At 43.0% G+C, this 15,601-nt stretch overlaps 1 protein-coding gene across 4 annotated transcripts in view; it reads right to left on the bottom strand.

Moving 5' to 3' along the window:
- The window catches only part of SBF2 (SET binding factor 2), a 1,701,375-nt gene that overhangs the window by 325,040 nt on the left and 1,360,734 nt on the right, over positions 1 to 15,601 (bottom strand). For 2 of the 4 annotated variants that reach the window (XM_069223621.1, XM_069223625.1), the window contains 2 exons: positions 2,300 to 2,374; positions 333 to 517 (listed from right to left, as the gene is read on the bottom strand). In XM_069223621.1, the coding sequence (XP_069079722.1) occupies positions 333 to 517; positions 2,300 to 2,374 (260 nt within the window). The remainder of the gene's footprint in view (positions 1 to 332; positions 518 to 2,299; positions 2,375 to 15,601) is intronic. The other 2 variants (XM_069223624.1, XM_069223622.1) reach the window with 1 other exon arrangement.

The raw sequence follows: 15,601 nt of genomic DNA, 5'->3' as shown, positions 1-15,601 counted from the left end.
TGTTTACAACTACTAAGTAATAGAAAGTCAGTCCTTAATCTTAGCTGTTGCTTGCTGAGTTTAGCCATGGAAAACGCACCAGCACACTCTGAAAGAAACCCTAAGGGTTGTTTTTAAACTCTGAAGGTGATCCCTAGATTTCGCCAAGCACACCATTTTAAGTGCCACATCAAAGAGCAGCAGGGAGCTGTCCATAGTCAAAGAGCACAAGACAAAGGTCTATATCTTAATTCAGCAAGTATCGGGCAACCTGTAATTATAATATCAAATACTGCTAATTCAATCCACCATGCCTTTCATGTATCACAGTTATTTAATGGAGGCCAACTTACCCTCAATTGAGATTTTTCACCAAAAATGTAAAGGGCAGCTTGGCGCTTGAGGAGGTGGTTTTGAAAAGAAGCACTGTCCGTCACAGAGGATGTGTGATCTCTTCCTGCAAGTCTTGCCCCCACATCAACATGAGGAGTAGGAGAGCTAATAAACCGACTGCTTGAACGAAGACTAGCCCAAACACCTGGACGTTTTTTGAATTAAAAAAAATGTTAGATTATATGAAGTAACTTGTTAACTCTATTATGTTCAAGTTCTAAATAACGCACAACAGCTCAGTGTACTAAATGTCATTTTTTCAGTTAACTTTTGCTTTTGAATTTTTACACACGTCATTTTCAGAGCTACCCAAATTAAATAAACATGATTACATGAAAGTACTAAGCATCTACTACTACACAAGTAACACAAAACATCTGCAATCGTTTGTAACCATAAAGGACAAAATAAAGTATACCAAAAATCAAAAATAAAGTAAAACATTCTAAATGTAAAATGTTTAATTAAAAATTAGAAATATTCTAAACTTCAGATGGGGACCAATAAGTGGGTCAGTCATGGAGGTTTATAAAAGCAATTTTGAGACTGATTTGGAATCAGAAATTACATGCATGTGAATTACGGAGTATTAGAACGAATGGGGTGGAATCTATCAAGAGATCCCTTAACTTGGCTGCCTGAAGAAGTTATGTATCATAAAAGATGCACTACTGTATTTAACAATATGTCAAAACTACATATTTTCAGCCTTCAAATGAGCATGGGTGATTAAAACAAAATGTTAACCCTTACAGTCTTTGTTTTTGCCAATTTTACTCGATGTTAACAACCAGTAATAGTTTATTTTGTATATTAATGTAGCTGTAGGCTCACAATTAACTCACAACAAAAATGGAATAAGCCTTTCCACAGTTTTAATTGACCTATACTCCACGATCAGAGTACCTTTGCATTCTCCATCAATCAGCCTGCCAGATGAACTCATTACACGCCACTGACACTCCCGCCCATCTTCCTGCTGTTTCAATCCCACAGTTGCATCATCTTTTATTTTGTTGCAATATGGCACTGTGTAACTCGAAGTTGTGCTGATAATTATTTATTAAAACAGTACAAATACATCAGTACTGAGGTTCCCTTATTTACCACGTTTCTAAATTCTACTATTAAAGGTTTTGATTATAGGGCGAAAGCTGTTGTTTTAAAACATACCTTACTCTCTAAAGACAGGTCTACATCTCAGGCCGAAACAACATGCACCGGGAAACCAAAGGTGCTATCTGCTTTTCCCATCCAAGCAAAATGGGCATTGCACAGTTGGTGTAATAATGTGGATGCTTCCAAGGACAGTGAGCCTCAAATTGTTTCTGTCATGCACGCTTAGTGTTTTTAAAGTTACACTAATTCACGTAAGCTGAGGAACGTGCGCACTGCTAACCTTTCCTAGTATGCCCCTTTTCCTGTCTGCTTGCTTAATATACCACTATGTTCCCCTGTAGATGAAAGATGAGCCAGGCAACTACATGGGTTCATTGTCTCTCCATTCAGAATACACTTTCTTCAGGACAGATAACTCCACCTGGCTCTTTTTGTGACGTGCATTTGTCACCCCTATTTCTCGCAGATCCAAACATACCATTCATGTCAAAAGCCTTTCATACACTTTAGGGCTCTACAGATTTAAAATTCTGCCTCAGGATGATGGTTCTTTACCCACTGATGGGTGGATAAAACGTGGTATTTGTAACAATACAATTGACAAAAACAAAGCTTATTTAAAGGGCATAGGCCCACCATACAGCAAGCCCATCACTATTATGCAGGTACCACAAACAGCCTAGTTGTGGCCACCTCCACATACTGTAATGAAGGGTCACATGGTTCACAAATGGTCCATTACGTTGTGTCAGATGGCGGGATGGAGATACAATACGCGGGATGATGGAGTCATGAAATATATCAGTACCTTGATGGTGGACTCCTCCCTTAGCTGTTGACTTTGGATTGGAATGAGGAAAAAATTTATCTCTGTACCCGAGTACTGTCAGAGTAAAGTAGAGAGAGATGAAAGAAAGGATAGCATACTGGAGTCAAGGTTGTCATATGAAAGTGAACATGAAAGAAAGTACTTTGAAGCAAATAGTGAAATGTATTATTAATTGTGCTTGAAATATATCCTGTCCTCCCTCTGTGATGCACCTGTTCATACAATTATCTTGAGCAGTGCTTATACTACTATAAAACAAAGCTGACACGTAATCTGTATTAAAATCTACATCTATTAAAACTACATTTTCAAACATTCTAAAACATAAAAGCTTTGAGTTTTTCATAGTTCTACATTTTCGTAATTCATGAAAGGATTTCAGACTTCCACAAGTTCAGAAGGATCTAATTCGTTTCAATGTTTCTGGCATTAAACACAATTTCAAAAACATCTCTATTCAGCGGCTCTAGAGAATCCTTTCTGACCTGCCTTTTTTGAAATAGGGTGTAAGCATCTAGGAAACAGCTCGACAACAAGTTAAAAGAAATTACAGCTCCTGATAAATGGCAACAAATGAATGTATACACATTTGTCACTACTGCAGCTTTGTATGAACACATCTGAAGTGTACAAGACTTGAAATGCATCCACAGCTTTTAATTCCGCTTTAGGAAAAACACTCATCAAATCAAAGCAATCCCAACCTGACAAAAATATTATCAACTGCTCTACTTTCATATACTGAATTATTATTATCACTATATTTCTAGAGCGCTCTGTTCTCTAACAGTTGCCGGCAGTGGTGTGTGATACAGCGCAGTGGTTATGGGTTATATAGCAGGGTTTTTAGAGCTTTCCTGAACTTAAGCAAATCACAGCTAGATCGAGGAGGAAGAAGCAACCTATTCTCGAGTGGTTTTTAAACTATTTTTTTTCTTTTTTGAAAACATAAAACAATTGGCTTCTGCATGTTTGCAGCCAGTTTGCAGAACATGATCTTCTCATCAATGTATGCATTCTCCCCACCCCGCTGTTGCCCAACCAGTGCGGTTACCTTGCTCCTTCTCCCTCCTTTGAGTCATGAATAAGCTCAAGCCTCTATGATAATCTCCCTTGACAGACCTCAGTGCTCTACGATGCCCCCAGGCCATGATCCCGAGTCTCTTGTTCCTTCCAATTCAGTGCTTAGTGCTGCCTCCACATCCCCCCAAACATCTCCCAAGACTTTTTCGCCTCCCCCTCCCCGGGCACATCACTCTCTTTGCTTCCATGCACATGTCCATGCCCAAGGTCCACTGCATTTTTGGTTGAACGCTGTTGTGATCCTCACAGCCTAGCTATGTGCCTTTGTGCTACAATGAAGGTGAAACTGAAGAATGGGCTTGCCCTTGTAAGAGCCCAATAGGATGAACTGTGTGTGCTGGTTCTAGCTCTTTAACAGTTGTCGTCCAGTATTTGTTAATGGGTTAGAGCATTCCCAGAGAGTGTGCAAAAAAGTACCCTCTGTTACCTTGCATTTAAGACCCTATCCAGCCTGCTCATATTGCAGTATGCTCTGTGTAAGATCTTAAATTGCACTAATCACAGCCTGGACTTGAAATCCAAACCTCTTGTGTGTATCAGCCCAGCTTCCCAATCAATATCTTCCATTGGGCCTACATCCCTCACTGATATTGCTCTGAGTTCCTGGAGTTGATCTGGCTTGTTGTTGACTAGTGTGCCATATATGTGTGAGACTACCTTGCCTTTGAGCTCCTCGTCAAGCATCTTGCTTTCTAGGGGATTGCAATCCATGGTCTCTTTCCATTCTATCCCTTTAGCTCTAAAGGTGTGCTGCAGTTGTATGTATTTGTTTCTCTGTGAGGGGTGTATTTCATATTCATGTTGCAGAGTCTTCAAAGGTATAACCCCCTCTGAGCTCCCCCACCACTGATATGCCTCTAACATCCAATCCTCGAAACCCAGATAATTGCCTAATATCTTTCAGTAAGCCCCCCTGCCCCACTGGTGAGTGCTTGGGCACCTTGATTCTCTAATACCAGTGTTGGGTTGCTTTATCCAGGGAATCAAGTGTGATGTTAGTTGGTCCAAGCAGGGAACTGCCCTCATGAGTACAGTTTATGCAATGGATGTATGTATTTTCTTCAATTTTCGTTTCCTCCAGCCTGGTTGCTATTATATACTGATGTTTGTAAGGATTATAGCACAATGTGGGGGTGTGCACCCATCCCATAGTAAGATCCTAGTGATCTTACCAATCCTGTCAAAGTATATGTCTGTGAATATCAACAGGGTGTTCTGAAGAGCAATTTGGGCAGTGTGACCATTTTAAACATTGCCTTTATCCTCCATCAGTGACAGAGGAAGTCTCCTCTATTTGTCTGCATCCACTTGATACTCCCCGAGGACAACTTCTAAGTTTTATTCCAAAAAGAATTATCTCAATCCCTAAGTACCTGAATCTGTCTCTCGTGAATTGTAAGTTTTGGCAGCTGTCATCTAGTCTCTTAACCTCAAGGAAGCCTATCGCATTAGCACACACCCCTACCCAGCACATCAGAGGTTCTATGCATTATGCAAAAAAGGACAGAAAAATGAATACCCCTGCCTGATGTCCCTTCCCATGGAAAAAGAGGTCGATAACTCTCTGTAGACCCTCACTGCTGCCTTTGGTGACTTGCACAGAAAGTGCCACCGATTTACAGAAATTGGGGCCAAATCCAAATGCCCTAAGTATCTGGTGGAAAACCTCAAACAAACTGAACATTTTTCAGCTTCAAGCGACAATATGAGCAGTGGTTCCCGAATCTCATCAGTTCAATTAGGTAACCTCCTAAGATTGAGCTGTGTCGCCCTTAGGGCATGTACCCTGTCAACCTGTTCTAGAGTTGAGCTGCCTGGAATGAAAATGCTCTTCTGCGGAGTTGAGAACAGGTCAGCTTTAGAACCATTAAAAAATTGACTTGTGAAGAGCGTAATCTTCGCACAATTCAATACTGATGTAGTTTTGTCTGAAGATATGGTGGACTGACTTTATGAAAGGCTTTGTGAACCATACATAAGGATTTAAAGATGGTCCTTTTAGAGTCTGCAGTGAATGCAATTTTTTTCTAGAGCTTCAGTGGTGGAAGAGCAATGCGGGAGAGACAGGACTAGCTGAGCTGTGGCGTGCTTGAATTCTATACAGCAATTTGAGCAGGTGGTTCGGAAAGTGTAGGAAGAGAGAGTTACCATAGACCAACCTTTTCTGGATCGTTGCCCATACTATTGCTAGGCACATTCTCGTAGAGTGAAGCGGCAGAATCTTAAGGATCATTTTTAACAGAGCAAAGCAAGTCAAAAAAAGTTTACTGACTTGTGACCACAGTGGCAAGTCTGCATCAAGTTGAATAATTTGGTGACATAATTTTCAAGCCTTCCCTCAATCCTCAAGGTAATGCTGCCATGATCAGCATCATCAATGCCGTTCTCCATTCTCAATTTTCCAAACAAACCACTGGATGATGTTGACGGCAGTCTTGGTATTGGCATTGCTTGATGACTACAACAATATATATGTTGGGCTTCCTAGGAAAATTGAAAGGCTGCAAGGTCCACAAAACCAGGCAGGGAGATTCATTCAGGGACACATATACCATTCGTCTTAAACGGTTGCCAGTTCATCCTCTTGAATACAGCCCATTATAGTAAATGCAGTTCTAATGCTAAAAAGTAAAATTACCTCTCCAACCCAACTCAGACATTGATGTGCACATTAATGGCATGATTTCCATTTTGACAGAGAGGTACTCCATCGCAAACACAACAGGTTTCCCATCCACCTTATTACAAGACAAGATATGCCTTACAATTTTTGCCTTCTATTTCGTCTTCAACCAGGCAATGTTATGGCATCTGGCACTTTTAATAACGCCCTTTTAGTTATTCATGAGTCTTAAAGCAAATTAGCAATGTGGAAAATATTTATTTTTGTGCCACATAAAAATCTCCAAAACCATACAGTCAAGGGTAACATCCTAGTGACCAGCGACAAACAAAATTCTTGCATGCCTTTAGATTAAAACTGTGCAAACTCGAGAAAATGATGCCTCTTTTTAGCAAGATATCATACTTTGTCCTGAAAATACTTAATCTTCATAAACAAAAATTAGTTGCTGGTCAATAGAGTCGGCTTGACGTTCATTTATGGTTCCAACATTTTTATATAGTTAGAGACAAAGGTAGAGATTAGACAGGTGCATCTTTAAGAGAAGCTGGTAAGTTTGGCTAACAATATGTTGCTTGTAAGAGGAAGGCTGGTAAAATCTTGGAGGTTCATGCATTACCGTATAGAATCTCGGACCCACTCTTGGTGGGGCCACGTTTGGAAGGTAATAAACGTTCTGCTCTGAATTCACTACGAGGTTATCTATTCAGCTTGATGCTTTTATCATCTGGAATGCGCATTTCAGATTCATACATTCCTGTGACCAAGGTGCAGTGTTCTACCCAAAGGACAGTTTCTGGCAGTATTATTTTCTCTGGCATTACATATAACAGAACTCAGCACTTAATTATAGCATAGACAGTAGAATGCACACAGGTGGAATTTACAAGCCCAGTCTCGTCGTTGTACCATTTTTCTTGGTTGCTTTTGATGTGAAATGGAACTCTGTCTTTGGTTGTAAGACTTTTTCAAAGTTACGTGTAAAGGTTTGTTTTATGTTCACCAAAGAAATACGACACCTAGGACCTTGTGTCAAACAAAAAATACAATCTAATGAGAGGACTGAACTTTGATTCTTCGAGAAGTAATGGCTGTGTGAGACCGATTGCAGAATGATTCAATTTCGCCTATGCAGGTAGGAAAAAGGATTGGTTACAGAGTAAGGACAAACTTCCTCGAACCGCAATACAGATACTATATATCAGTAAAATAAAAAAATAAACATGTGACACTGAAATGAAACAACGTCCTCCTTAAAGATAGGGGATCAATATTTGTTTAGATTTAATGCAATAATATCATGCTTGTGAGTGTTTTAGAAACTTCTCACCTTCACTCTTTCTGACACTTTAATTTCAACCTGGGATAACATCAAGCATTTCATTCATATCTTGGGTAAACATCAGACGTGTGACTAAGTAATGAGCAATTCGCAACAACCATGAAATTTAAGAGGAAATTAAAGTGGTTCCCTAGAACAGCTTACTAACCTTTTGGTAACTATTTCTAGTGAATGAGCTATCTAGGTGCAGATTCTTCACCTTTTGAATTCAGCCCAGGCTCTAAACTAGATTTGATACCTTTCCAATAACTGCTCCTGTGCTCCAGTAGGTAGCGCCATCAGATCCACGGCAGCTTCACCCCGCCTCTGGAAGTGATGACACCGTTCGTGCTGACATTAGCTTACAAAAATACGTTCAGCGGCCTCAGAGAGCAGCAACAAAACCAACATTGTGACAGTATGCAGAATCTAACATGGAACCTTATAAACACCTAGAAGTCCACTCCACATAATGGGGGGGCGCAGTGCGGGCAGTGATGAATGTGCAGTTAGGCAAAGTACCCACCAGCAAGGGTCCTACCGAAGGAAAGTAATCTTCTAACCACAGATTCCTTTACTTTTTTTAAATTTATTTTTTAAAGAAAATAAATAATGTATCGAGTAGAAATCGGGCCACAGTTGCACAAGTGAACTTCACAAATACACAACACAATTCTCATTTCGAAAGCGGCCTACTAATCACCTGGCAAAGGTACAGTGCACATCCACACCTCCAAAATATCCCCCCCACTCTTCATTTTTCAAGCTGGCATAGTATTTTCATAGGTCTGAATTTTGTTCTCCATTGAGCGGAGTGGGTCTCCACGCAGTTCGAGGAAAATGCTTCTCTAATGGCCTATAGTAATGTTTCTATAGACAACTTCCGGCAGCACAGATGGGAATTTCCATGCTCATGCACTGAGCCAGTGCCTTTTCAGGGTCGAGCCTGCGTTGCATGCGCTCGCGCATGCGTTTCGCAGGGAGCCTCTTTAGTATTTCGAAAAGGGCTCGGAGCCCTGTCAACTTCACGTCAGTGTTTTTATTGGTTGGTGGGCTTCCCTAATAAAATCTATTTGCTTTCATTAGTCGAAGGCACGCATATGTCATGCCTTTTCCAGTGGCTAGCCCTCCTCCAGCGCAGCGACCAAGTACAGAAAACATGCGAGGCTCGCTGTTTTCCATCGGGCTCGTGGACTTTTTTTTCTCTAATTTACGAGCTTGATCTCGCTTGGCAAAAGTCGAGCGCTTTACATACTTGATTTCACTTTTTCGGGTTATGTACATAAATTGCCCGATAGATGAAAAGTCGGGTTAGGAGTTAACAACACGATCAGCTCTAACATGAGCAAACGCGAGACCCGATGCATTGTAAATGCTTGTTCTATCCCTGATGGTCCACACTTTTCCATGCAACAGTGTCCCTTCTGGACACAATCTGGACACAATCAGTACCAACCACATCAAGGCTGCACAATATCTGTTGTGACAAGGAGGACAGAAAAGTTGGGATCCCTGGGTAACCTTCACCCTAGCATAGCGCCAGGCATGCAAGCACCCCCTCTCCTCCAAAATGTCAGCAATCATTCACATGCCCAGACTGTGTGCTGCAGATCCCCTCTCTGAGTTCCACATCTCATGCAGTTCAGTGAGGCTGTCACCATTCTTCATAGTTTGTCCCGTAGACCGTATGTAATATTTCAGTTGGATGATTTTGAATTGTGAGGCTTTTGCTGCCTGTCAGGGAGAGGCTCGAGCCTCTCTCCGGCCGATAGTGATCCTAGATCCTCTGTGCATGCCACCTTTAATAAGTGTCTTTCAAGCTAACCACCAGTGAACAATTCACATATGAAATCTTATGTACAGCCATTTCATCAAGTAGGATCTTGGCCTCTACTGGACTATGGTCGGTAAGTCTACCAGATTTGCTATGCAGTGCATAAGGGGATGCCGAAGCTGTGGATATCTGAAGAATTGACGATGCTGCAGATCATATTCTGCCTGCAACTTTGTGAAGGATTTTAACTTCAGACCCAACATGAAGTCTCCCAGTCTGGCGATACCAACTGTATCCCAAAACTTGAAGGCTTGGGGCACAGATACTTGTTTTAATGTGGTCCAAACCACAGAGAAGTTTCTCTAGACAGATGCCCAACCACCTAAGTGCTCTGTTGGCACCTTTTCATGCTTGAAGTGCCATCACAGAGGCAGGAGGAAGGCACCCTGGTGGGGCTCTGCCATTAAGCAGGTGTAGGAGGGGTGTTTCATTCATTGCCCACCTCTACAACATGAATGCTGGTTCACTTGTGTTGTCAAACCACCACTCAATTATTAGGTGAGACACCCTGTAGTAAGAGGCAATTTTTGGGTTCCACAATGCCCCTGTCATATATAAATGTATAGAATTTAGATAATGGTATTCTCTGAGTTTTGTGGTTCTGAAAGAAGTGCCGTAGGAGTGAGTCTATCTTTCATTAAAAACAAGGTGGCAAGGAGAAGGGATAATTCTATAGTTGATATAAAAGATGAGGCAAAACAACCATTTTACATATAGAGGAGTGTCCCATAATGGACAAGGGGAGTGTTGTCCAGTACCCGAGGACTCAGGAAACGATCCAACTGAGGGTGGATGTACTGGTCCCAGGCTCTTCACAGGTACCCTGTCAAAAAGATTCTGAGATATTTGAAGCTGTCCCTTAGGACGTGTAGGTCAGATGCACTTTGTAATCTATGGAATACACCAAGGATTTGGCCCGGTTGATGGTGAGGCCCTATGATAGCGAGTCCCAAGAATCTACCAAAGATTTGGAGAATCTGGAGAATCCCAGATTTGGACTCCTGCAGTTTGAATACATATATAAGGAGGCTGTTGCCTCCATCCCCTGGCAACCCCCCTTTGGGCCTCTCCTCAAGCAAATTCCATGAGGCCTCCAGTGTGTTGAAAAAAAAAATTGGTTACTTACCTGTAACTAGTTCTCCAGTATTGGTATCTTTCATAGATTCACATGCTTGAATCATCCCCGTAGTTGAGGTGGGAGCCTCACGGTAACACTCCCAACAGAGGCTGTTTCCCTCGGATTTTCTAGTACAAGTGTGAAGCAGAAAGTTTGTAAGGGGAGCCTCTGTGGATAGGAGGGTGGGTCGCATGTGAATCTATGAAAGATTCCAATACTGGAGAACTACAGTTACAGGTAAGTAACACATTTTCTTCTCCAGTATTGGATCTTTCATAGATTCACATGCTTGAATTAGAGTAGCGAGCAGTAATATTGTTTAAACTAGGTGTAACCTGGTTAATAATAGGAATGATACTACTCCCAGCTAACATTAGAGAGCAATACGTTAACATTTCAAGGAAAGTAACAATAATAATGATAATCCTAATCATAAAATACCACAATAATTATCATACTAATCATAATATTAAAAGCAATCATTATAACAAGAAAAAACTAACATTGGCCAGATTACGGAAATGTAGATCGCATACCATTTCAAGTGGAAGGTGGGATGACTAGAGAGGCTCATCTTAACGGAACAGATGCCTCAGCACTGCTTGCCCAACAGCCGTGTCAATTTTATTTGTCTCTTTGAAACAGCAGTGCTTGTGTATGTATGCTGGCTGGACCATGTCGCCGCTCTGCAAATGTGCTGCAAGGGCACTCCCGCGAAGAGCGCCGCTGATGTGGCCACTGCCCTGGTAGCGTGGGCTCTAACGTTACTGTGGAGCGACTTTCCGGCCTGGGCATGACAGTATTGTATTGCTAGCCCGATCCACCTGGCAATAGTCTGTTTAGATATCGCGAACCCTTTCTTGCATCTCCAAAAGCTACGAACAACTGGTCTGATTTCGGGATGCTCCACGTTCTTTGAAGACAGAATTTCAAACACCTCTTAACATCCAGCGAGTACAGTGCTTTTTCCGCTACTGTTTGTGGGTTAGGAGAAAAGGTTTTCAAAATCACTGGCTCATTCAAATGGAAGTTTGAGGGCAATTTCGGAATATATTTAGGATTTGTTCTAAGGATTACCCCATTAGGGGTGAACTGAAGAAAAGGCTCTTTGATGGTGAAGGGCTGTATGTCACTTACTCTTAGCTGAAGTGAGAGCCAGCAGAAGTGATGTCTTCCAAGAGATGAATTTCAATTCTACCCTGTGGATATGTTTGAAAGAGGGTTTCATGAGTTGCCATAATACTATGTTTAGGGACCATAACGGTGGAGGTTTACGTACTGGTGGAAAAACTCAAAAAAGACCTCTAAGAAATTGTTTCACAATCCTAGTGGAATATAATGAGGAAGTGTTCTAAAATCGGCGATATCTTGAAATTGCTGCTACATGTACACGGATGGAGGAATATGAAAGCCCAGATTCTGCCAAGTGTAAAAAATAAGGAAGTACTTGTTACGGGAGTGAGGAGATAGGATGGACTCCTTCCGCAGCAGACCACAAATAAAAACGTTTCCATTTACGTTTATAAGTCTTATTGGTGGTATCCGCTCTGGCCTTGGCTAGTATTGCCCTACATTCTGATGAGATGTTCAAGGTGCGTGCGTACTCATTAAATTCAGGAGCCAGGCCGACAAGTGTAGAGATGACGGATCCGGATGCCTGACCTGGCCCTGGTGCATGGTCAACAGGGTTGGCATCTGTCTGAGTAGAACATATGGCTATTCCGAATACATGAGGAGTTCTGTGAACCAAACCTGCCTGAGTCACCTGGGTGCCACTAGCAGGAGGCGACATCTTATGTCTTCATCTTGTTTATCACTCTAGGGATGAGTGGAATCGGAGGAAAAGCGTAGGCATAGACCCCTGACCATCTCATCAAAAACTAATTTCCCCACGACCCTTTTTGGGGATGCCAGCTTGCATAATATGGGCATTTCCTGTATTCATATGTGGCAAATAGATAGAGATTTGGTCTGCCCCACATCTGGAAGAGTTGGTAGAGAACTTTTTGGACGAGTTCCTACTCGTGATACGGGATGACCGTCCTGCTCAAATTATCTGCTAGGACGTTGGTTTGCCCTGGCAAGTGTTCCACCCTCAGAGAAATGTTGTTTCCTATGGCCCATTTCCAAATGTTCTGAGCTTGCTGTGAAAGCTGTAAGGACCTTGTGCCTCCCTGTTTGTTTAAGTAAAACATGCTTGTGGTATTGTCAGTCCCGATCAGAATATCTGAGTTTCGAATTCTTGAGAAAAAAGCCTTTAGCGCCAGATCAATTGCTTTGAGCTCCAGCTGGTTTATGGGGAGGTGTTTGTCCTTTTGAGTCCAAGAACCACTTATTCGCAGATCCTGAAGATGGGCACCCAATCCCTCGAGGGACTCATCTGTCGTTACTATGTACTGAGGTACTTGTGGAAGAAAAGTAAGGCCCCTGGACAAGTTGGGTGGCTTTGCCAACCAAGACATGGCAGCTCGCATTGCTGATGTGATGAGAATTTGATCCTTGAAGGAGCCCTGCTCCTGAAGCCACTGAGCGCCCAGTTGCTCCTTTAGAGGCCGCATACGTAGCCGGCAATTTGGGATCAGCAGAATACATGACGAGATCATTCCCATGAATGATTTGTACGTTCGAACTGAAACAAACTTTTTTGTCGATAGCTTGTGAGCCAAGCTGGATAGCTTTTATTTTCTCTCTTGAGATGGGAATGCTTTGCTTCAGATAGTATCCAGTATTGCCCCCAAGAAATTCAGTTTCTGCGTAGGATGAATGTGTGACTAGCAATAATTGATGGTAAGACCGAGATCCTCAAACAATCGGAGGCAAGCGGTTGTGTGGGCTACCACCTGAGCTCTTGAGGATGCCTTGATGAGCCAGTCGTCCAGATAAGGAAAAACTTGCATGCCCAACTGGCGTAGGTAAGCTGCTACTGGAGCAAAAACTTTTGTAAAAATTCTGGGGGCCGACTTTAATCCGAATGGGAGGACACGATGTTGCAGATGCATACCAGCCACCCTGAACCTGAGAAATTTCCGATGTATTGGGTTGTGGAAGTACGCATACTGGCGGTCTAGAGATGTCATGTGATCTCCTGTATTCAAGAGGCATAGGATGTCTTGTAGCGTTACCATACGAAACAACTGCTTCTTCAGGAACTTGTTTAAGGATCTTAAGTCTAGGATGGGGCGCCAATCCCCTGAAGGCTTCTTTACTAGAAAAAAGCGTGAATAGAATCCGTGGTTCCTGTGAAGAGTTGGAACAAGTTCTATTGCCCCTTTGCGCAACATAACATACACTTCTTTGAGGAGGTGTTTCAATCGTGGAGGGGTATCTGGTGGTTTCTGTATGAATTCCAGAGTATGCCCCATGGCTACTATATCTAGCACCCACTTGTCTGATGACCACTGAAGGAAGTGATGAGTGATGCGACCCCCAATCTTCAACACCTGGGTAGTGTTGGTAGCTGGTATGGATGACTGGTCATTGCTTTCTACCATATCTCTGCCACGGGTGAAGGGTATTCCCTTTGGGGGTGTCTATACGCAGCTGTAGGTGGCAACCGATATTGCTGCTGATGCTGTCTGTACTGTTGTCGGAGTCCTGCTGGAGATGACTGGTACTGTGGTCTATACTGCTGGAAACCACCACGAAAGGAGTAACTTCCTCTGGCTCTCGCACCTTGAAATGGCTGTTTTTTGTACTGCAACGTACCAAGGGATTTCGCTGTATCTGCCTTTATGGACTGTAGCATGTCATCCACAGGCTTTCCCCATCATACGCCATCTCCAGAATTATACTCTGAACTTCCGGGCGAAAGGAAGTAGACTTCAACCACTCCTGCCTACGCAAGACCGCTGCCCCTGCTAATTGCCTGAAACCTGTCAGTGGAATGTCAATTGCACAGTCAATGACTTCGGCTGCGATCCGCTCTCCCTCCTGTAACACTTTCTTTGCCTCCAGTTTGTCATCCTCAGGCAAAAGGTCTGCATAAGAGGACATGTCTGCCCACATTTGGTGGTCATACCTGCCCAGAATGGCCAACGAGTTAGCAGCCTTTACTGTAATCGCTGCCACCGAGGAGAACCTCTTTCCGATGTTGTCCAAACGCCACCCCTCTCTGTCTGGCGGTGATGTTATCGGCGTTGAAGGATTTTTCGAACAACCTTGTGCCGCTTGAGATATGACAGAATCCGGCTTTGGTTGGGTTACTAAGCAGGCTTGAGTATTTTCCAGGGCTTTATATTTCTTTTCCAACTGCTGCATCTGGGAAGGTATGGTAGCTGGATTTTTCATCACCTTCAATCATTCCTGCCATAGAAAATCCTCTATAGGAATAGCCCTTACCGACTTCGTTGATGGCTCTTTAAAGTCATATAGGAAACAATCAGTTTCCCGGGAAAGAATGGGTAGCTTAAATCTTTTGGCCGCTCTGTCCATCAAATTATGGAAGACCCCTATGTCCTCCGGGGGTGAATCCACTGGTCCTGCTGCTGGTGGCGATGGTGTGGGGAAAAAGGTATTCATCCCACTCACCAGGAGTTGTTTCCGGTATCTCACCTTATTCTCTCTCTTCATCCATGGAGTGATGATCATCCTGCGGTGGTTGAACAAACAGGATGTTTCTGTGCGGTGTCCCTGGATGACTAGGGACTGGGATGTGCAGATCCCCCTGTGGATTGTATGGCCTGGATGGAGTTGCCGGTAGGGATGGCTAAATCTTCTATAGTAATCCTGCAACATAACCTGGAGATCTGACACTAAAGATCTAGGCATAGGACTAGAAGTCCCCGTCTCAAACGTGGAGTGTGACGGATCCGGTTGGGCCCTGGCTGACGAATAGGTGTCCTGATCTTGTCCATCATCATCATCATCTAGGTCTTGGCATTTGACATGAAGCTGTGACGGACTACTGGCTGCACCAAACATTCCATCATCCTGAGAATAGACGCCATCTTCATCATCCAATAGATGCTGTGGAGGATACGGCAACACTTTGCTTGGGGTGGTATGCATCGGGAGGACTGGAGATGTCTTCCCTCCCACTGTAATGGAAGAAAGAGGAAGGAATCTTGCTGACTAAAAAGCCTGAGTCGTAGATCCCTTGAAGATGGTGTTTCCCCTGCTATGTTCATCGCCGACAGTTGCGCCGACAAAAATGCTGTTTCCCTCGTCGACAGTTCTCCTGTCGATGATGCCGTCATCGGCGGACTTTTCCTCGTAGACGGTTCTTTCCTCGTCGACGTTTTTTTCTTCACCCTAGTCGCGGTTGTTTCGTAGACGGGAGTGCCACTGTCGATAGATGGAATAAC

Source organism: Pleurodeles waltl, chromosome 3_1 (genome assembly GCF_031143425.1).
Source record: "Pleurodeles waltl isolate 20211129_DDA chromosome 3_1, aPleWal1.hap1.20221129, whole genome shotgun sequence".
In the NCBI taxonomy this organism is placed as follows: Eukaryota; Metazoa; Chordata; class Amphibia; order Caudata; family Salamandridae; genus Pleurodeles; species Pleurodeles waltl.
This window is presented reverse-complemented; position numbering and strand designations above follow the sequence as displayed.